Source organism: Hippoglossus stenolepis, chromosome 8, assembly GCF_022539355.2.
Source record: "Hippoglossus stenolepis isolate QCI-W04-F060 chromosome 8, HSTE1.2, whole genome shotgun sequence".
NCBI classification, from domain to species: Eukaryota; Metazoa; Chordata; class Actinopteri; order Pleuronectiformes; family Pleuronectidae; genus Hippoglossus; species Hippoglossus stenolepis.
Window position 1 is genome coordinate 9,950,886 of NC_061490.1, and position 24,075 is coordinate 9,974,960.

Below are 24,075 nucleotides of genomic sequence, written 5' to 3' on the forward strand. Positions count from 1 at the left end.
ACAAAGCACAGATCCTTTGTAACTTGTCCTCTTTTTAGACTGGACTTTAAATAGAATATATATATATATAGCCCTTTATCAGTCTTCCAGAAGTCACATTCATTCTATATGCAGAATTTTTTCAATGACACATTATTCGTTAACTGTTGCCACAACCGTCAGGGGCAATTTAGGGTTGAGTGTTTTGCCCAAGCCAAGGGTCAAACCACCAAACTTCTGTTTCGTGGACGACCCTCTCTACCTCCTGAGCCACAGAGCCCCTTTTTAAAAGAGACCCCATGTGTCTGTCTCCCGTTTCACCCTCTTGTCCTCGTCTTCTCCTCGTGTACCTGTTTGACTTCAGCCTGTAGATGCCGCAGCTGGACGCACTGCTCCAGGTGTCTCCGGTGCTGCTCCGCGGCCAGGTCCAGCTCCTGTTGCTTCTCGTGGAGGAACTCGAGCAGGTCCTGGACCCGCGTGGCCATGTCCACATCTCTGTCGCATAACAGCTCCACACCTGCACACAAGGGACATTTCAACACAATCCATCTTTGCCTCTGTCTGTTAGCAGCATTACACAAAAACTACTGGACGGATTAACACGAAACCTGGTGGAAGGATGCATTATGGGTCAGGACAGAACCCATACACGTTTGTTGAGAAATCCAGATCGTGGGGATCCAGGAATCTTGTGAGGAATTATGTGTGAATCTTCACACTTTCAGGGTTTGGTATCGATGTGTTTGTGTTATTTTGAGTGGATCCAAATTAAAATCTGTATGTAGTGGATTTATTAAGATTTCATAGGGGGTGTAGGCAAATAGGGCCAGAACTCTGTAACTACCACCAACGTGTAGCTGAGAAACCTCATGTGGCCTCAGCTATACGGCTTGATTTTAAGGTGTTGGGCCCTGAATGGAGGTATGTGCTCAACTAAGTGTCAATATCATTCTTCAATAATCACTTATTTCTGGGATTAGATGGTTATGGATTGAAGAGGTATGTAGTGATTCTGCACACATCTCGACACTAAATCCACACAGTCTACATGAAAGCTATAAAATATGCATTTCATGAATATATTCTTTGTTACTGCCATTTGAAGAATGATAAAAGCTGGATGGCTTATGATTTCACATGTAGTACAGTACAATGCTGATCTTGTGGGAGATGACTAAATCATGTCATTTCTTGCAAAAAAAAACGTTTCACGGCAAATTTAGCATTTGCATAATCCACCCTCATAATTTTGTCCTGCATTGCTTCGCAGCGTCGTGTGCCAGTCGTGCAGCGAGCCGCAGAGCTGGCCTTGGTTCATAACTGCCATCCTGAGGTTATCTACACAGGTATAACTCCAGCATCATTAAGTTTGCCATGTGTCTATCAGCAGCAGTGTAGGTGGTCGGCTGCAGAGGCAGATCTTTGAATTACTAAATGAGCTAAATTTGTACTGTGAGGTGAAAAACACAACAACACATGCAGCGTCCTGGTCATCTAAAAAAAAACATTTCTGTGTGTGTTGCTCATAGAGTTTATGTAATCCTGTCTCCTCCATGTTAGTGGATGGGAAATGGAACAAATTAAAAAGTCAAACTATACATTAAATACATTTTTCTCAACAATGTTTTCTGACATTTAGCTTATTTCTTATCACACTGATGTTTGTCCAAGTGTTAATTACTCCAGTAAGTTTAGTTAAAGTCATTTAATGCTGTGCAAAGAGGTGAAACGTCAAGATTGACAGCTGAGACTGACTCCTGATTGGTCAAGCACTTGTATTGATGGGACTTTGCTACTGCAACTCCATCCCCCGATCACTACTGTGCAGACTCTGGTTCCAAATGGCCAAGATGGCAGCGTTCGTATCAAGGATATTTTATCTTCTTTTCTGGACAGTGGGAGGAAGTGGATACAGGTCGTCCATGTTTATATACAGTCTATGGTGTTGCCCAAGAGCAGTTTAACCCAACATGAACACAACTCTTATGGATTAAGATGTAACATCTACTCAGTTAAAGCAGATATGCCTCTTATTCCCTCCTCCTCTTTTTCATATAAATTTAATAAAAATCAATGAATGCTAGAGATGTGCGTGACCTATGAATTTGTTTGTCTGTGCATGGATTGACACTTCAGGTGATGCGTTCTGTTCCGTCACTCACCAGAGGCCTGGACCTCCGTGACGTACTGCAGCAGCTCTTGTCCCTGGTGGATGACGTCGAAGGTGAGGTTGTTCATGGTGAGCGCCTTGTCTGCATGATGCTGCAGCCTCTGCTCGGCCAGCGACAGGTCCTCCGTGTCAAAGTCACTCATCTGCTGCGACAGCTCCTCGTTCCATGACTCCAGGTCTGAGATGATCTTAATTTAAAAGAGTATAAAACAATTTCTTTGTCAAAATATACATTGGTTGGATTTGTCTTTAATTTGATTGTGAAAAGAAAACAGATATGTGTGACAGAGTTACCGACTGTATTCTAACCCAGGACGTCAAGAATTCATGTTGTGTATATTTCCCTGTTTATAAAGCAATGAAATGATTTTCACCATCACACACATTCAAAGGTGTAAGTTTCACAGCTGCACAAACAAATAGCATAGTCATTTAATTATCCATATCATTTTCATGTTTGAATACCAACTCAGACAGTTTACAGTCATTTCTCTAATCCGACAGCCTCAAGTAACTGTCATAATAAAGGATAACACATCACACTGCTGATGCACGGCTGGTAAAGCAGATGTACTGAGATGTCGGTGCTTGTCTCCGACTGCCCACGCACACTGAATCATGAAACGATGGGCACAAAGATCCTGGAAACATGCAGCTCTGTCTGTCTCACTCTCTTTTTTAAAGGGAGATCTGCTGCTCACTTTGGCTCAGAACTCACCTCTGGCCCTGGGGGCATGAAGACTGAATATACAGAGGCCTTTATCTAATGGAGCTGAAAAGTAGCGGAGACTCTTTATTGAGACAGACTGATGCTACAAATGGGTTTTAATAATTAATCCAGTTTTCTGTAATAATATTCATTATAATTTAGTAAATGTAATCAGGCGATCCCTGTTTCCTGATTTGCTCTGTTTGTCATTGCAGCTTCTGTCAAGGCTGTTTTCCTCTGGTTTTTTTTCAGTTTTATTAAACTCCCCTCTACCTGGAGACCTTAGAGCAGCCAGAAGTGATGAAACCATAAATGTGAGTTTAAAACTTTTCTCTTTAGCCGGGCTTTTGGTTTATAGACTTTATTTAATTGCAGCCATGTTTTACCGTTTTATTCAATTTGATCTGCCCATAGGAATATGGGTTTTTCATCCATTTTTATTGTACTTTTACTTCTTTTTAAAGCTACTTTGTTCAGGGCTTTTATTGTTTTTATAGCTGTTGGTTTATTTTATTTGTTTTTTATATGTTTTGTCTTATTATTGGCTCATCAGTCAGTTGTGAAGCACTTTGAACTGCACAAACCTGTATGAAAAATGCTATACACAGAAAGTTTGCTTGATTGATTGATTGATTGATGATCAAAAGCATCACTGAAGAAGAATCACGTTTCTTCATTTAAGGGTAAGATCAGTATTTCTAGTAAAACAGTAAAAAAAATGTTTTCACTGTCTCTTATATATATATATATGAGGCAGAATGTGGTAAAAGTTGAACGGACAATATAAACCACCAGCATTGACTTCCTCATATTTAGCTGCAAAATCTTTCTGTTAAGTAAAAACTTCATGCTTTCGCTCTCCTCCACAAGAAATTCCAATAAATTAGGATAATTTTAATATCCCTCACATTTCTCTGTAATAGAGAATAAAGTATACAATGTGAGGAGTTTTTAGTTCTTAAAAACACCTTCTTTCCGGGTATTCAACTAGCACAGCCCTGTAGTTGAGTGACGCTGAGCGACCTGCTGAGCTCTCTTAAAAACAACTACCTAAAAAACAGGCAGATTGCAGAGTGGCTCCTCAAACCTGGATCCATACAAGTCTTGGACTAATGAGATATCCACTAAATGATGAAATCCAGGTAAGCAACTTATTGCTTGGTAAATCATAATCCAGATTTTTAACAAATACATTTAATCATCTATTATTCTAAACAATAAAGGGAAAACAATATGTAAAAGTATATTTCATAACTTGATGGCTGTAATTGCTCTGCAGCCCTCCAATGAATATGTTTATAGAAAGATAAATCTCTTCTGCAATAAAAAAGCATTGTTCTCTCTCCATATACAACAGTGCACTTGCCTTGTGGCAAAGTACCCCAGGAATCTGGATACACACAGACAAAACTAACAATATGATCATTTCACAAACTGGCAACAAAGCAGAAACTTACCAAGGATGCATCTACTCTCTGCTCTCCTCTATGCTTCAAGTTGAGTAAAATGCCCTCTGTGTGCAAGAAGACCATCTCCCTCAGCTACCAGCGCCGTAAAAAGCAACTAATGGAGGAAAGTCTCCTCTTTGACTAGGCTTTCTTTTTCTTCTCAGTTTTCCTCAGTGATACAAACTTATCGACAGAAGAAGAGAGAACTGTGAGACGGGTGTGTGTCTCGTCTCAACCCGTGCCCTCACCTCAAACACACACCCCCTACTAAGCCAGGAGGGAGAGTCATATGTGTGTGTGTGTGTGTGTGTGTGGGCAGGGAGTGAAGGGAAATAAATGCCTCCTCCACCCATCTTCATGCTTGAACACCGTGTCATATTAATCCTGTGTGTGTGTGTGTGTGTGTGTGTGTGTGTGTGTGTGTGTGTGTGTGTGTGTGTGTGTGTGTGTGTGTGTGTGTGTGTGTGCAACAAACTTCGAAGCAGCAACAGAACTTTTCTTATCACATGTTGAAGGAAAATTCATGCATGGGCAGAATTGTAATATCACACCATATGTAAAGTTGAGTTAAAGGGGTTAATGCAGATGCTTCTCTCAATTTTAAATCATTTTGATAAGAAGTGAGCAAAACCTAAACTTTGTATCTAGGAGATTGTTGGTGTAAAGAAATCCAGCTGACAGTAACAGTAGAGGCAAAGTGAATGTTCTGGCTAATAAAAGAAACACATTAAATATAATTGAGAAATTAAAACAAACAAAAAGGTGCTGAGCCTAAAAATCACCTGCATCTGAAAAATCTGTTTTGGCAGGAATGACATTGTGCATTCAAATCCATATTAGAGCCCAACTGATATATTGTTGATAAAAGTCAGCTGATATGAGCCTTTCACACACATAGCGGTATTGGCGCGGATGTTTACTGATACACGGCAATATGAAACTTTTATTTTACAGAATTAACAATGCAGATATGTGTATTTAAGTTTATATTTGACATAAAAAGATGTGTATTTTCTCAGTTCAAGGTCCATATATTTTGTTGTATTTGTGTTTTCTTTGAATCTGTAGTTGCTATAGTGCCCACACACACGTGCCTGTTTGGAATGGCCTGTATTCTTGGCCTGTGATGATGCTGGGTGCAGCTTTCTTTCTGAAATTGAGCAGTGGCAAGTAAAGGCCTGCAGCTGCACTACCGCTGCTGTACAGAGAGCTGTTCACCAAATTACTTTTTTTGTCATTAGGGTTTGATAACAGCATCTTGGGAATCATTAATGATATTTTGAAATATATATATCAGCTGATAAATGGGTAATGGAAATGTTTTGCTTCCACAAATGCCAATTTCGTTTGGGCCCGAATCCATAGTATGGATCCCAACATATCTATACACATACTTCTTTATTTTCGTCACAGCGAAGGGAGTAATGTGATTATTACTATTTGCCGACACACATATTGTCATTCAAGCACCCAGGACTCTCCAAATCTGCCGCAATACTTTCCACATCTTCTTCTTTTTACCTTCATTGTCCTTAATGAATGTGAAGCCTGCATCTCGGACAGAGTCTAATTTCTCCCCCAACATATTGTGGCACAACAAATCTCATTTGATGTCCACGATAAACATAAACCAGGAGGAACATTAAACAAAATTTTCAGAGGAGGAGTTATCACGTCTGAGCACCGACTGAGAAAAGCATTCAGCATCGCAGTGGGACATTAAGACATTAGCAGATACAGGGAAACTAAATTGGAATGAGTCAGTGGATGAGATGCGTCAAGTGGAACTAAACGCTGGTTTAATGCAGCACGTATCGCTGTGAATTCAACCAAGCTCTGAAGCAGCGGGGGTCCTCCCTCCAGGACTCGATCTCTCTTTTATGGTGTAATGCTCCATCAGCTCAGAGTCACAGTCATTTCAGTTGGTCCCCTGCCACATGTAATTGATTCCTTTGTATTTAAGAAAACAACATTATTCCATTTTTTTTTTTTAAACTTATCACACTCCTTGCAGTTTTGTTTTCACCTCCACTCCTCCTCCCCAACTATTTCCTCCTTTAGAAGTGATACACGAAAAATCTGTAATTCCTATGATCTACAATGCTTCATCCACTCTTCTCACGTTTGCCTGAACATTGCACGTCATATAAAGCAAAAATAAATCCTCGTCACACACCAAGCCTCCTCCATCTCCCGCCTACTACTCACGTCGATCGCGTCCCTCTCAAAGATGCGGAGCTGGAGGAAGAGCTCCAGTTTGATCTTCCTCTCCTGGAACAGCTCCTCCATCTGGCCCTGGGCCTCGTCCAGCTGCTGCAGCACGCTCTCGATGTGCGCCATGGAGCTGTTGTGGGGAGTCTTGTTGCTCGAGATGGCCGAGTCTCTGTGGAGAGAGTCAAACATAAGGGAGTTGCAGGTAATGTGTAAGTGACCCTGTATATAACATCCATCCTGAGAGATCCAATCAAAAGTGGTCAAATCTAAGGACTTGTTTTATTCCAGTCTGAGTTTATTGATGTGTTTGTGTGTTTGGATCTTGTGAGTCAGATCTCAGGAAGCATTTGGACCTGAGCTGACAGCAGACCACATGTGATCTGATCACTCAGGACGAATGTTAACACCGGGTCTGAACAGGGTTTATGTGGTCAAAAAAATGTCTCTAAGATCTTATAAAGACATCCTTGGGGAACCTAAAGAAAATAATAATAATAATATAATTAATAAGTTCCCTGCACTTTTCCACAACACATATATACAGGAAATCCCTTTTATGTTATGCCTTAGCTTTAGTAATTCTGTAGTTTTATTTTTGTTACTGTTGTTACTTCAACTTGTCCAGTAATTTCAGAAAGAAAAGTGAAATAACTAAGAGATTTAAAAAACTCTAAACTCCTCTGAATAATAGCACTTTGTAGTTTGGCTTTTTTGAAGCAAATTGTACTTACTTAATTCTTGTTGTTCTGGGTTTGTACCCTCGTGGTTTAAAGCACTTATTGTAAATTGCTTTGGATAAAATCAAATGAAATGTGAATGTAATGTAACAACGTTAACCTGAGCTGTTGTATGAGGTCCTCTCCCTCCTTGATGACATTGACAGTAGCCTGTAGGGTGGTCTGCTGCTGCTGGCCAAAACGCTTGATCAGCTCCTGCACCGCCTCCACCGCCTCCGCGTACACATCATCCAGCAGCTCCTTCTGAAGCTCCTCCAGCCACGTCCACAGCTAACAGGGATGGACAGAACAGGGAGGATGGTTAAAATGTAGCGTGCACCTTCCAGAGAGGAGAAAAGAGCAGGAAGCAACCAAACAGACACATGCTGGCAGAGGGTGTGGGCCCAGACCTGCAGAGGTAAGAGCTGACGGAGAAGCTGCCACATGCACACGCCGACAGAAATGGAGACAGAAATCAAATCCAACCAAGCTCTGCTCAAAGCTGGTGTTTTGTGAATGGTCATCTTTGTAACGGATTAGCCATCTGGGTGAATTGGCTCAGGCCACTAAAGCCCTGGCACACTATCCACACTGCAGGAGAGAGACCCGAGCACCTACGGCTTGTCTACCACCTACGCTGCCTTCTCAGAAAACATGGCTAATTTAGGTATCATCACCATCATCAGCCCCGTAACATACTTTAACTTACAGATTACACTAAATGTAATGTATACAAGTGAAATCACCCAACTAGTTGTTTGAATCACCCATTTCTTTTTATTAAAAACTGGTGGTAATACATTTTATTACATTGGGTTTTTATCTGGAGCAACTTCGTCTTATTGTGTTTCTTTCATCCTTTTTCTTTGGCACTAATTTGAAAGGATGTTGCATTTTTTATTTGTTGTTTTTGATTTTTGATTTTTTGATTATGTAATTTTCTGTCTTTGATTGTTTTTAGTTGCCCTTCTTTTTGAAGCACTTTGTAAAAGCTGTTTTGTAAGGTGCTATATAAATAAAGTTATTATTACTTTTATTATAATCATTCATCTGTCTAGTTAATGATAATCAGTGCAGAAGAATCCTCTAATGTAGTTCATGTTCTGTCTCTACAGTAAACTGTTTGTTGCCTCCCATGATGCACAGTATCCAAAGACGTCGAACTTGAAAAGGTGATGTTGGAAATATTCACTTGTGTACACACACACACACACACACACACACACACACACACACACACACACACACACACACACACACACACACACACACACACACACACACACACACACACACACACACACACACACACACCAGTGTGAGCTAACAGATGGGGTGAAGGAGATTAGTCCATATGGACATTTAAGACTTGCTTCATTAGAAACAACATGAGTCCATGACAAAGTCTGAGTCTATGTAAACAGGATGTAGTTTTAACAACTGCAGAGCTCGGTGCTCTGTCAGTGTGTAGAGATTCATGTAGACAGAGATCTACAGTGTACGACTTCCACATCGTCACAACACCGAGTGGAGGAGTGATCACCACATCTCAGTATAGTGTTGGTTATTCCTATGCTGTGCTGTGTAATTTGCATGTTCTTTATTTGTTTTTTAAGCAATAGGGTAAAATAATAGTAAGGAAAGGGTGATAGTTGTTATTACAGTGAGGGAGGAGGCAGATCGCCTTTAATTGTGCACTGCAGATGGAAAGAGGAGCACAGATGTTTGCACAGGGAGAACGTAATGACTTTGGCAAGAACAGAAGCGTTTAGAGCAACGCTGCACATTTATAAACACAAATACACACACACACACACACACACACACACACACACACACACACACACACACACACACACACACACACACTATCACACATTGCAAAAAATCTCCGTCACGATGAAGGCAGTGACCTAAAAAGCAAATACTAATTATGGTGCAGATATTTTGGTGCAGTACTTTTGATCACAACTCTTTAAGTGTGTGATGTAGAAGCAGAATTATTCTTGTCTGTTATAACTACATTAACAATTCAACACATTAACTACATTAACAATTCAATTGTGATTAATTCTGCACATTTCATGGAATTTAAGTAGAACTACAAAAATATGATAACATGTATTCTGGCATGTCCTTATTGTCCTTATAAAAGTCATTTGTGGATAGATATGTGGAGACATTGTATACAACTGTAACAATTATAGTTTCCATCCTTTAGATATGAAAATATGAGAGGCAACAGCAAAAGATGAGTCAGTTGTTGATGGTGGACAAGATATGTTCTTACTGAGATTCCTATTTACACTGACAAGTTGGAATGAGACCAATAAACTAATATTCCTCTACCTCCCTGGCTCCTACAGTCAAATAGAATTAGTAGCATAGAGATTTAGCTTTCGGCAAATTGACAAGGTAAGTGGGGCTAATTACAGAGGAGAGGAGAGGAGAGGAGAGGAGAGGAGAGGACATGAAAAGGAGATACACACCTCTTTGACGTGGGTGTGGAAGGCGACAGACATGTCCAGCAGGACTTTTCGCTGCTCGACGCGTCGCACAAAGTCCTGGATGCGATCTTCTAGCTGGTGAGCAGCCTGGTAGATTTCCTCCGGGTCACACTCTCCGGTCTGGGCGAGCTGCTCTGCTGCCTCCAGCAACTTGTCAGCATTGGTGTAGGTATTCTGAAACAATAAAATGACTGATTTAAAATGTAGTTGAGTACAGTTTAATAAACAGCACAATGGGGCAGTGGTGAAAACCTCAGAGCAAGAAGGTTTGGGGTTGTGGCCTATGTGGGTTTTCTCTGGGTGCTGTGGTTTCCTTCCACAGTCCAAATACATACAGTATAAACTGAAAATTCCCTGTTGTTTTCTGTCTCTTTGTGCATTGACTGACCGGTGACCTGTCCAGGAAGTACTCAGTGTCAGCTGGGATTGGCTCAAGCCCCCTGTGGCCTTTCGTTAAAGCAGGTACAGTTAATGGATGGGTGGATGGACGCACTATCTCATACATTTTGCCACAAATAATTGATAATAATAATATGTAACTTTGGCTGAGAACAATAACAGAGACCTGGTTTGATGATGTCATGAAGTAGGGTAGGATCATGGGAGTAGTTGTTTTTCTCCACCATTGCCAATGAAAATATGACTCAGGTGCAAATTATGTTCCCGGATGAGGTAATGTATTAAAATGTTAGTACCTTACACAATAAACGGTAATGAATAATCATTAGGAGTGACCAATACAAACAATGGAAGGAAAAAACAGCCTACTGGCTAAAAAGCTAAGTGTCTGGCAGTCAAGTGGTGTCAAGTTTTTCCTTCGTCACACGTTGGAAGTTACAGCAGAGACGGACAAAGACACAGGGACAAAGACACAGGGACAAAGGATATGACGCAATAAAAGGATGTTTTCATTAAAATTAAACGTCCTGTTATCCTGAATGAAATTGTTGATTTCCCGAGGTTTGAACTTTGTTGTAAACATTTTGAAAAATGTAAACATGAAAAAGTCAACAAAATATTCAACATAGGTCTAGCTGTTTTACACATTTTAATGAAGAATTGTTACATAATCTTTAGGAGCTGTACTGAACAGGACACTACAGATATTTACCATTTGATTCGGCATCACTGTCCTCCGAAATATTCAATATTACGTCTGAATGAATGCAACATTCACACTTGCATGTTCTTTCATTGATTTGATGCTCTCACTTTCAGATGCATTATTTGTTAACTCACCTGTGCGACCTCCTCAAAGTCCTCGTGTCTCTTCTGCAGAGCTCTGGCTCTGTGCAGAGACTTCCCAACACCCGTGTGTTTACTGAGGAAGGCCTCGCCATGGTTTTCTATCCAGTCCAGCACCTTGGAAGACACACAGACACACACACACAATTTATATTTGAATATGTACGCACAACTCCACAGGATAACCAAATATTGAGAATGCAGTACACACTTTCAAGCAGTAGGGGGGGCAGTTGACTGAAATGGCTGTATTCACAACACATTAGGGTTGCACTCATCTATAGATGTCATCTCTCTCACCCTCTCCGCTCATCCCCCCTTTTCTTCACTCCTTTTCCTCATCTACAGTCTGTCATGTTTAAACTACACTAATGAAAAAACAATTCCTTTTTGCTAAACAGAAAGTCCAGAGCAGCGCAAAGTGTTAACACTTCCGATGCGGATGAGATTAGCTACAAATCTTTGTATGAAATTACCTTATTATCAGAAACAGATGGTTCCATCTGTTTCTGTGTGTGGTAATGAATGGAGTTTTTTTCATGATGTTCTCAAGGTCTCAGAGGGAGATATTTTGATGGGACAAACACATTTGAACATGTGCACAATGCCCCTTGACACCAAATGTGACAGTAAATTGCGTCACCATGGAAACCACTACCAAGAGAAAAGGGTGATGAAAGAGCGGATGGAAGAGGGGGAAGAAAAGAGCAAAGATAAAGCAAGAAAGAGAGAGAGAGTGAGGGGGCAGAGAGGCAGAGAAAGTTCATGCCCAAGGGTAGAAAGGCATTGATGACAGTATACAGCACCTCAGTAGTGTTGATCTAAGAGCTCGACAGTCACACAGAAACAGAGACGCTCACTCTGACAACTCAAGAGGAAGTGATACAAGTCTTTGTAGAAGCTGGAGCTGATTATATTATAACTTTAATATCATTTTGCTCCCTAAAACTGCTATTAAAACTCTATATATTATAATATTTTACACTTTCAGTGACTTTATTTATAATCAACATAAATTCTGATCATAAAAGCTAAATATCTATTTATTTTTAGTGTTTTAACAATTTAAATGCCATTCTTTTTTGTAATTCCACATTTTTGTCTATTAAAAAATCATCCAAATTTCATAATTTTCTTTACAATACATGGTAATGAGATTTATTTTGTTTTTCTTTTGTTTTATTTCTATTAACTATATACTAATGAGATCAACACAGCCTGGTATATGTCACTTATTAGGAACAAAGTTTACCTTTTTGCATCGTTATTTTTTGTGTGGTGTCACATTTCAAGAAAACTTAAGGACATAAATGTCCCTAAAACTCCTTTAAAAATAATTTGTATATCAATATTATAGGGGTTGTTTGCCACTTGTTTGCATAATGAGACAGTTTCTGATATAGCTATTAACTCTGGATACAGTATACGTGTGTACTACTGCTACTACAATAATAATGGACTTTCTTCAACAACTGGAAGATACTTAGGTTTTACAGATTCATCGCTCAAGATGACAAGCTTTGGAAAAAGTAGATTAATACCAATAAAAATGTTTGTCAGGAAAGGAGGTCGGACTTTGCGTTGTGTGTATGTTTGTCTGCTTACTTGCTGCACATCCTGCTGAAAGACACACAGCTGTAGGCGCTGGTGCAGGCGAACTTTGCGATGCTGCCAGATGTTTTCCAGCTGCCTCTGGTGATGCAGCACTTCGTGGATGATGTCCAGGACATGGTGGACGGCCTTGGAGTAGTTGGCTGATGACATTAATGAGTCTGCACTTCCCGGGGTCAGAGGTCGTTGCAGCTTGTCGAGTAGAGACTTGCCGTCCTGGCTTACCTGTAAAAGTTTGATGTGTTGATCGATATACAGTATTGATCACTTGAAAATGAAATGTCTCAGGTCCTCAGAATCATCAGAAAACAGAATATAAGTTGGATATAAGTGATCAAGTTAGAAATAAATAAATAAAGTCTATTAATATAACTAGAAAATAATCCTCAATAATACAGTGACCAAAAGTGATCCAAAGATCAATATTCAATAATATATAGATTCAAATCCTGATTAAAAGTCTGATTTTGTATTCTGCTGATTTGTCTGTGTCTTGCCAATTAACCTGTGTGTGTGTGTGTGTGTGTGTGTGTGTGTGTGTGTGTGTGTGTGTGTGTGTGTGTGTGTGTGTGTGTGTGTGCGCGCGCTGACCTCAGAGTATGCAGTGGTAATGTGCTCGTATAATCCCTGGTGATGGTGGATTGTGTCTTCCAGATCCTGGAGCTCAGACGGCAGCTCTCCTTCACCACACGCTTTACACCACGGCTCCACTTTACTCATGTACTGATGAGAGAACAAACAAGAGTACTGATTTATAGTATATCCATCCAAGTAAATATATACATGTTAACAGTAACACTGTGTTCGGTCCCATTGCACAACTGTACATTAAGATGAAGAGATGTGTGTGACCTCAAACCAAAGACTGTTCAGTTTGAAATATTTCAATGTCACATCTTAGTGGCCGATTTACCTTTAGCTGGTTCTGTCATTGTACGTCAACAGTTATTGTATATTTATGAAGGTATGTCCAGCATAATACATCATGTTTGGCATTCACAATGCATTATTCACTGTGTACGCATGGAAGGACTTTTATATTGATGCCTTAATTAACCTTAATTAAAAAAAAAAAATTTAATTCATCAAGCCTCTAATTTCTTTAAGGTTTAACAAATATAAACCGGACAGAATCAGAAATCTTCGATAAAATAACGATTATAAGTCGTGATAGTTTATAAGGAATGAGAGAAGGGCAACACCTGTGTGTGGGTCTGGTAAATCACTCGGGGCTGTAAATTAATTATTATCTTATTATCCGAGCAACTCAGTGAATCAGTAGTAGAGTCTATTTTGCCTCAAATATAACAGGAACAAATATAATACACGAATCTGTTTGGTTCTGTTGCTAAAAAGAAAGTTGACGTTAAAGATTGAACATAAACGGAGCCACTGAGCAAGAAATAGGTGTCAGCAACAAAACCAAAGTGTTGTTACTGCAACCATAAGCAAATCAATAGTTGACTATTAGGTCTATTACAAGCTGCACCAGTGCATCGAACTTGTACTAAAGCCCAAAAAGATCTCTTTCTCTTTGTTTTTTTCCCATTATTTCTTTTAGAGTGTATAAAACTCTAATGCTGACGTATACAGGAAAACTCAATGAAAGAAAAACTTTTCAGCTTTAAACTGTATGCTCCATCCTCCTCTGATTACACAGTATTTACAGTATACATGTGTTTTTGCACGTATATATAAATAAAGAACATATATTCATTATAACAAGAAGCTTGTGCGTATAAGTGAGGTCTCAGTTTTGCAGTTGAAGTGACATCATCAGAGCTGCGTCCTACCTGGTCTGCTTTCTGGTGGAAGCTGGCGGACATCTCCAGCAGGGTGCTGCGTTCATCCAGCGCTGCGGCGAAGGCCTTCCACTCCTGCTCTAGCTGGCCTGAGATCTGCTGGATCTGCTGCGAGGCATAGTGGCCCGACTCCAGGAGCCGGTTCCCCACCGACATGATCCGATTGATGTTCACGTACACATTCTGTGTTGAGGGAGGGACGGAGAAGCAAGATGTCAAAGATCAAGATATGCAACAGGTTTTTAAATTCAAATACATCATATCATCCTTCATGTGTTTCTTTATGCTTCACATGTTCTCGACAGACAAAGTGAATGGCAAAGCTTTATGCTTTTTTTTTTGCTGTCTTCATTCAGGAGTGTGGTCTTTCAGTTTGAAACCAGGACTTATTGATTTCACATCCAGATTTTGAAATGCTTTTGCTCAAAACCCTGCGCTCGCACTCAAAAAGCCCCTGCATGTGCTTAGATTTGCTCTGCTTGTACTCGGATACTCTGTTGCTTGGATGGATTTCCTGCACTCCAGAGTCAGCTCTGCTTCTGTGCGAGCAGAAAACGTCTGACCTCGGATTTCTCCTCTGTTCTTGGATTGTTTCTTCGGCGCTTGGATTTCTTTTTTGTGCAACAAGTCTGTCAAAATTCCCCGAACCAATAGAAAGCCAGGTGTAGTGTTGACAAGTGAAATTGTCCCGCCCTGTCCACGTGCACAGAGAAGCAGCGAGAAGAGGAGCTCAAGCTGAATTGAAGGAAATCTAGAACACGCTCTTGAATAAAGAATCCCCATAAAGTTAAGCTACAATCAAAGTCCTGTGTATTGTTAATATTTGGGTAAGTGAACAGGCTGCCGTGTTGCTGTAGTTTCATTTTTCGGGGCCATTATGCATGAAGCTATAACTATTCCTATAAACGGCCAAGATTGGCTATATTTTTTAAAAGCAATTCATGTTTCTTAATGTGAAATATATTGGCTACAATTATATTTGTGTACACAGTAAGTAATGTAAGAATAAAGGTTAAAACATGGACCCTTGTCATAAGCCACCTCTTAGTCCCTACACACACACACACATACAAAGTCATTCACTGGGGAGGCATATGCCCCAGTGTGACAGATGAAAAGAACCCATTTGCCTCGTAATCTTTCAGTCTTTTTTTTAATATATGGGCTCCAAGCTGTTTTGTGTAGATAGGCACGGATCAGCAAACGCTAATTAACAACTGTGTTAACAGCCTGTTATTATTCTATTCAATTACTGCTCCTGGAGCCTATTATGGCTCTTAGTCTGCTTGTTTCAATCACAACGGGGAGGAAAGATGAACCAAACACCAGCGACAGTCCACAGACAGAGGCAGGATCCACCAACACGAATTATGACCTCTCATCAAAGCTGCACTGAGCGATGCTACGTTTTGGTTTAATCCGCCAGGCTCTGAGATCATTGAAGATGGGTTTTCGGAAATTGGGGTTTCGAAGTGGTTTCCGAATAGCTTTACTTTGACTTTTTGTCAAGCAGAGACCTGTCCAAAATCCAGGAAAATCTTGACACTGGGTCGTCAAAAGCCCCGGATTAAGTCTGACGTCGGCTCGAGGATAATAGCGACAGCGGTGCGCAAAGAAGTACGGGTCACACGTGAAACCCGGGGAGTCCGACTGCTCTCAGATACACAGCAGTAGGTAAGTTGTGATACACAAAAGAGCAGCAGTGCACAGTGGAACGACTGTAATCCTATTATAAACTCTATAAAGACACAAATTAAATACCACTAGAGAAAAGATACAATAGGTCTTATGTGGTATAATACCACAGGAAACTATGGTGACTTTTAGAAGGAACCAACTTCTGTATGTGTGTGGAGAACACACACACACACACACACACACACACACAAAACGTATATATCAAACAGGGGAAGATGGTACTTGGGTATAAAGGGAGAACAGAGTTATGGAGTCTGCCCCAGAGCAGGAAAACAGTACAGTAAGGGCCACAGGGGTATTTTCATTGTGAGTGTAAAACAATACAAGACGAACAAATGTTCACCACAGCAGAGCCACACGTGCTTCCTGTGCTGTAAAATAGCCACGTAGAGACACAGGATGTGACTGAGGTCCATCTTAAGTTAAGTGTAAATTCTATGTCCTATAGGGACCTCAAAAACTCCAACGATAACAGTTAGAGTTAATGTGCAGAATAGTTTAAATAAAAAATCCCTCAGCAGACCTCACTTTTTATGTACTGTCTAAAATATGAGCCAAACATGACAACATTACAGAGAGCATGTAATTTAAATACATAATGTTTGCATTTTAGGCAAAACAATTGTGTGCATGCACGTGGGCATGTTATCTCATAGATACATTTCACAACCCCTGATTCTCCACTGTTCACATGGACTTTTCTATAGAGGTATCCTACATATCAACTAAAGTTAAAGCATCATGCGCCTTCAGGGCTGCTCCAGTGTTTTCCATATTATGAACATATTCAGTCTTTCGGTGATCTAATACTATTTGCTACTGAAATTACAGAGTTTACCCACAAGGAGCATTAAAGTTTCATGATTGCTTTTGTAGGTTTTATATGTGTAACAGTATACAGAGTGTAATGTTGTATAAATCAATGCGGTATCACAACAAATGCCAGCGACTGAGGCGATTACAGCACATAATGAAACCCTCTTTGTACCAGGCATCATTGCTAGGAATTTAACTCTATAGTCTTTATTTGTCTCAGGGTGATGTATTCTTTTTTTAAATATATTAAATGTATATAAAAGAGTAATAGGGGGAGGTCGGACGTGGCCGACTCTTCTGTTCAATGCTCCCATTAAAGAAATGAATAAATAAAATCGGTCCCTCCTGCCAAGTCATTTGTATCAACTGCTGTCATTAAGGTGTTTTATTCATACGTTACACTCAGCCGCTCAACAACAGAGGCACAATTCAACTATGGAGGAACCTGTAGCAATATTATAGATGCTGATGATAGATACATGGCACATATGCATTCGGTTTACTCCATCCCTCGCAAATATCACTGATAAGAATACTGCAAAAGCAATGTTGAAGCTGCGACAAACAAAAGGACACAGGCAACACCTCTACACACACACTTTTGTATTTCCATTGAGGCAACAGGAAGGGGAAATGCAGTTTCCTGTGGAAGAATGGGTGGAGGGGGTGGTGGTTACTCTGAGTGTACCCGGCTGTTGTTTGTTTGTGTGTGTGTGTGTGTGTGTGTGTGTGTGTGTGTGTGTGTGTGTGTGTGTGTGTGTGTGTGTGTGGGTGTGTGTGTGTGTGTGTACTGTGAAAATATGTGACTTTATAATCTAGTTCCATCTGTCCTTTCTAATACTGTTGTTTCAGGGGTTATTGGTTCATCTAAACCCAATGGTGTTGACACAACTGGCTTTGGGTGGTCACTGATGCTGACCCCAGACCCTCATGTTGACACTGCTCACTGCAAACACTCCCTGACAACAGTGAAACTCTGGTACCCCCTTATTCACCGACATGGAATGGGTTCAGCTCTGGGTTTGGAGCATTAAGACCAAAACTAAATTGATTGAGAACCCGAAAAAGTCAGTTTCTAACAAGAACCACTAAAAAACAGTGTGTGAGTCATATTTTTTGTAGCAGTTCGTACCAGCCTTTACTTTCATTGTGCATTGTGAAACGCCCTTTGTTAATGATGCATCCTTGATTACAGCAGTCAAAACATGGGCTGGTTCACTGGATGCAACAAGGTTCTAAGAATCCTGACCGGAACCTGTTAAAGAATAAGCTAATCTTGTGGGAAAAGGCGTATGAGTGGAGGATGTGGGCCTGAAGCCCTGCTTTCCCTTGGCTACACTTTACAATAATTACAGTGAGAGGTGTTTTGTCCAAATCAGAGGTAATGGGCAGAACAAGTTTAGCAAGTTTTTTAGTTTTCCTCTTTATTACATCCATTTATATCCATTGCTGTCCAGACAGGTAAAATGGATCCATCGGGCCTCAGTTTGAGACACTTGGGCCACTAAATGTGTTTCCAACAGCGCTGCCCACTCTCAGTGGGCTTACATGTTGGCTAGCAGCTAGTAATGCTATAATGTCTGTAATAGTCAACAGCAGAGTTCCACAGACATAAGTATGGGAAGGGAGGGCAGGAAGGGGTGTGGAGCAGAGCAGCAGAGGGCAGCAAACAGCTATGGGAGGGGTATCGAGGCATTATGGGTCAATTATGTGAGTAGCACTGTGACACGACATGACAGAGAGGGGCAGAGTTGGGGTAGAGTGAAAAACAGCTGAATAATATGAGGGAGACAGCGAAAATATCAGTCTGCAGCAAGTCAGAGCCCGAAGGACAGGATGGTGTGTGTGTGTGTGTGTGTGTGTGTGTCTGTGTGGTGGTTGTACCGTGGTGTGAGACTGGTGTGACTGACAGTAATGATAATAGTTTGTGATTGCGTAGTCTGTGTGAGTGTGCTTGAAGGAGACAAAGACGGCGTCTTACCATGCAGTTCATAGCGAAGTGGTTGTGCTGGGTCTGCAGCTCGACGGCGTGCTGGTGGTTTCCTCCGATCTCTGTGTAACTGGTGAGGAAAAGCCCCTTGTTGTGCATGATCCAGTCGAACATCTGCACGTGGGACAAAAGAGGGAGAAAACGTTGTTTATCCCCGACCACTGCAGAGACTCCTGCAGACAAGTCGCGATCGAGCTTGTCTGCAATCAGCAGGAACAAACCAATAAGTGTATGTTTCATGCTTAACCCCTTCCTTTGTTCCCTCTCTCTACATGCGTGGTTTATGGAAAAGGTGTCTTTAATTACAGCTCTGACACTTTTCATGGCAGCCCTCTGGGTGTGCCTCCAGCTCTGCACAGTTCATACTGCTTGCTACATTTCCCAGTCACACAACATCACACTCTCCTGAAACACTGACGACGCACAGGCTCACACTCTCTCATTTACTTACTCTGTTGCGCACACACACGCGCGCTCACACACACACACGCACGCACACGCACACGCACAAACACACACAGCTCAAATAATATTTGACCAAGATATAAAATAGAGCTGTCAAAAGAACATACACAACTCAATCTTATATTACAGAAAAAGCTTTTAAGAATTTATATTATTAGGATATATGACATAACATTCTGTCAACAATGACCAGCAGGTTCAGTCTGCCAACTTTTAGCACTATATTCATACACAGTTTTGCTCATCTGGCCTACATGGGAATGAAAGTTGATCCAAGGATTTAAATGTCTGAGTTATTGTTTTGTTTTCTAATACCCAGCCAAGACTGGATGACCTGAAAATACCTGCATGCATCAAGAAGTGAAATGCAGCATTTGCATGTTCTAACATAGAGGCACAGAGGGGCAAAAGAGTAAAGAGGCAGCAGGGAACCAATTTCATCTTGTACAGTTAATTATCATCGTGTTGAAATTGGAATAGAGTAGAGTAGAGTAGAGTAGAGTAGAGAAGAATAGAATTGAACAGAATAGAATAGAGTAGGATTGAGTAAAGTACAATAGAGTAGGGTTGAGAAGAGAAGGATAGAATACAATAGAAAACAATAAAATAGAGTATAAGGAACTTAGTAGTAGAGTAGAGTAGAGTAGAGTAGAGTAGAGTAGAGTAGAGTAGAGTAGAGTAGAGTAGAGTAGAACAGCACTCTGACCTTCTCAGCGTCCTGTTCAAACAGTCTCAGTTGGAAACACTGGTCCAGCTTCAGCTTCCTCATGTGCCACAGCTGCTGCAGATTTTGCCGCGTCCCGTGCAACTTATCCAACAAACCCGTCACTTTCGCCACCAGGTTGTGTGCGTCTGCTTGGAAACCATGGTGATGGTCGTTGGAGTCTCCGCTGGCTCCAACAGCCCGGTTACCGTACCCGCTTTCACTGCCACCACCACCTCCCGCAGGTTGTAACTGTAGCCTTTGGAGCAGCCGTCGTCCCTGCGCGTCGAGCTCCTCCACAGACGCCTTAGTGGCCCTTTTCTTCAGCCCGGCGTGATCTTCCATGAGCCTCCGCGCCCCCTCCAGGTCCCGGGGGAGATCGCGCGATGACAGGGTGTCCTGCAGCTCCTCCAGGCGCGCCAGGGCACGCGTGGCATCGCTGGCAAAGGTCTCAAACGACAGCCGCACCTGAAATGACAGTTAAGTGTTAGAGAAAAGGCAAGAAACAAACAAAAGCCTCAAGTCCCAAACTTCTAAAAAACATAAACAACAAAAGAGAAAGTATCCAAACCTCGATCCAGTCGTCATGGTTGTACTCTAGGCTGCCCTCGAAGTCAGCTGTCAGCTGGGATGGATCCACAATCTTGGATAAACCCTCTAAGGAGACCATCACCGTCTGTTGTGGAGGTGTGTGTGGGGATGAATGAAGTCGGAGGGTATAAGAAATGAAAAAGGGAAAGAAAAAAAAGAAAAGCAGGGTAATAGACCACCACAATTTACAGTCACCATCACCATATTCCAAACTAATCAAACGTTAACAGACCAAAATATTTTCCACCATTAAACCTAGATTATGAAAACAATGTGTAGAACCAGAGGCCCCTTATATCAACCGTTTAGATAGGTGGTATGACCAGAACAAACATTCCAGACATTTTACGCAGCGTTCATGTTTTCATTAATAAAATGGAAACACAGAGGTCAGTTCAGAGGAAATAAAAACAGAAACTGTTGAGGTTCCCTGGACCAAAAACAACCTCGCGACGCAACTGGATTCCTCACAAGCGAGAATCCATCTGGCCTGGCTTCAAGATATTTGCTCCTGGATGATTGACAGTCGTTCAGACCAATCAGTTTCATGTGAGGGAGGAACTATTTGTGTGACTACACGGACAAAATCAGTGCTGGAACTGGAGAGTAATTTTTCATTTGCCCCGATTGCCTCCAGCCCCCAAGACGGACCGGGACAGACAGATGGTTCATCCAATCACCTGCCAAAACGTTTTCCGATATCTCCTGCTCATTTCCAAACAGTTTCCAACAAAGCCCTCTCAGGTGGCTCTTGTGACAAACCATCTGTCGTCAGGATAGAAAAAACAGTGACAGTGCAAAATAAAGATTCAGATTTGGGGCTGGATTCCATCGGAGTGCTCTGATGAGTAGGTGATGTCAAAGACACTCAAACCAGTGAACTTGTGGTAATAAGGACACACATGCAGTACACGTTTAAAGAAATACAAAAAGTGTCTTGTCCAAACCCCACTCTCCAAGATGAAATACTTCCACCATGTCCCATATATCCTGTTTCCATAGTAACTGGGTCAGGCCTAAATATACCAGCACCACATGCCCACACGGGACAGAATAGTGCCACTGTCACCGAGCAGCAGTCCTATATAAGACCTCATAAATTAAGACTTGTGGTGATGTTAAACTAACTAACTGTAATAGCTATGAAGAAATGTTAATCTCATAACACACTGACGCAGTGAGCACTATCTCCATCTCGTGTAGAAAACATTAAAACCGTGAGGATAATGGTTCAAGTACAACAACAACGACAACAAACCCCAGAGTTAAAATGTTGAAATGAAATGAATTACAAATATGTTCAACATCACGTACCTCAAATTCAAACTTGGAGCTGCCAAAGTTGGTCCTCTGCTTCTGCCAGAAGTTGTCGGGCTTGATGATGAGGGCGACGTGGATGCAAGAAGGGAAAGACTCCTGAAGGATCTTCAGCAGGGGCTTGATGCTGTCCCACTTAGAACCACGCATGTCCACGATAACTGTGAAGCCATGTCGGGCCACCTCCTCGCTGCAGAAAGACAAATAAAGAGGTCAGGTTTCAGGAGAGGGAGCAAATCAACCCACAGGCTTGATACTTTACTTTTGAATGAATGCTGATGTGAAACCTTGAGAGTTTAAACTGTAACAACCGACAGGACAAACTCCATCATGTGATTGATTTGACACGGAATGAGCAAAACGAAACAATGTCAATCCATCGAGTTACATCATCACCATCACTGCCCGCATGCAACAGGAATACAGACACTATAAATCTGCACAGCAAAAGACTCACAGTCAAATAATAAATTGTCTAAAGCGCCTGTTCTAACTGTGAAGATGCAGAATGAAAAAGAAGGTGGAAGTAAGAAATCATGTGTAAATCTCCAGAGCATCTGGGACGGAGGGGAAAAAAAAATAAAACGTTCAAGCGTTGAAATTTCCACTGCTGCTTACCAGGAGACCCGCTGCTGTAAAAGTCCATAAAAGGTTGTTTCTCAGCGTTAAAGGCTTTAATCTCAACGTGTCTGAGCGAGGACACAGAAACAGACGCAGGTCCCGCTGCTCTAACTCACTCTGACCTCACTCTCTGAAAACACATCGGCAGCCAAACGCGTATAGAAAAACAGAGCGGGGAAGAGAGAGAGGGAGGGAGAGAGAGAGAGAGAGGAGGGAGGAGGGAGAGATGTGACAGAAAAAGGAGAAAGAGAGAAATATTTGGACAAGGGAAAGAGCAAGCTGAGGAGAAGGAGGCCGACCTCCTCCTGAGTTAGAGGCACTGTGTTCCCTCTCAGCCTCACACTGGCTGGCTGGTGACCTCCAGCAGGTCTTGTACCCTCTCTACTCGTACCTCTTCACGGAGTTACTAAAGAGCCCAGACTCTGGGAGGCCTGGGAGTGTTTTTCACACGAGCTACAACCAGTGTGTCTGGAATCACAGCAAGCTACTCGTCTTACAGCTTGATAAGAATATGAAAAAACGACCTTTCGGAATATGGTTTTAATACATTCTACTGGTGCGAACCAAAAGCACTTGACAAAAAGCAGATGGCCAAAGAGTACATTTCTAACATGCAGCTGGGGTACATGGCCAAAAATATTCTTATCAGTCAGATATATAGTCTCATTTATTCTTTCAAGTTGAAAGACAGATTTTTGTCCCTGACTGAAGGTTTTTGTTTTTAAACTCGTCTTTACAGGCAGAGAATTAGTTCAATTATCTGTTAAACCTCCTCACCATGTTGGCGAAATGCACAAGCAGTATGAGACTACAAGTATTGGACTTTTGTTACATTGATATTGATAAAAATTATATCGCAATAGTTATTGTAAAGGTTTTATCACCCAGTCCTATTTTAACACCTTGTTTTTATTGATCAATAACAATACAATAACACAAAAATGAGTGAAGACTGTATCTGTTCACACAAGAGATAGCGTAGGACACTAATGACGATGTCGATGTAAAGAGCTTCTGTCCCTTTTTGTGTTTTTAACCTGATTCTTCAAGTTAGGAAGGGATTTGTTTTATTATATTGCAGCCATCAATAATAATAATACAATTACTTCATATAAAAATTGCCTTTGACAGAAATCATAAAAAAAACTAGCTGGAAATAATTAAAACTAGTGGTTGACAGCCTTTGTGAACATGTGGGTTTTAAAGCAGGTTTTTTTGTGTCCAGAGATGTAGCAGATCTCTACCGGGAGAGAGTTCCAGAGGGTTCAGCTCTCCTCACTGAATGACCTGTCACCACAGGTTCTCAGGCTGCTGCTGGGGACAGTGAGAAGACCTGTATCTAAAGTACCCAGGTTCCCACATGAAGCACATGGGTGGAGTCAGACAGGTACTGGGAGTGCAGGGCATGGAGGGATTAATAGGCAAGGAGGAGGATTTTGTGTGTGGTATGGTGTGTGTTGTGAGTCTTTTGTT

The 24,075-nt window shown here is 41.3% G+C and overlaps 1 protein-coding gene across 6 annotated transcripts in view; it reads right to left on the reverse strand.

Annotated features, from left to right (window-relative positions):
* Window positions 1-24,075, reverse strand: part of triob (trio Rho guanine nucleotide exchange factor b) — a 112,907-nt gene that overhangs the window by 43,111 nt on the left and 45,721 nt on the right. For all 6 annotated transcript variants that reach the window (XM_035163154.2, XM_035163153.2, XM_035163151.2 and 3 more), the window contains exons 5-17: window positions 21,979-22,171; window positions 20,645-20,749; window positions 20,077-20,541; window positions 18,897-19,019; window positions 14,393-14,584; window positions 13,191-13,322; window positions 12,594-12,824; window positions 10,983-11,105; window positions 9,726-9,917; window positions 7,358-7,527; window positions 6,515-6,689; window positions 2,142-2,337; window positions 330-496 (exon numbers count right to left, since the gene is read on the reverse strand). In XM_035163154.2, coding sequence (XP_035019045.1) covers window positions 330-496; window positions 2,142-2,337; window positions 6,515-6,689; window positions 7,358-7,527; window positions 9,726-9,917; window positions 10,983-11,105; window positions 12,594-12,824; window positions 13,191-13,322; window positions 14,393-14,584; window positions 18,897-19,019; window positions 20,077-20,541; window positions 20,645-20,749; window positions 21,979-22,171 — 2,464 coding nt within the window. The remainder of the gene's footprint in view (window positions 1-329; window positions 497-2,141; window positions 2,338-6,514; window positions 6,690-7,357; window positions 7,528-9,725; window positions 9,918-10,982; window positions 11,106-12,593; window positions 12,825-13,190; window positions 13,323-14,392; window positions 14,585-18,896; window positions 19,020-20,076; window positions 20,542-20,644; window positions 20,750-21,978; window positions 22,172-24,075) is intronic.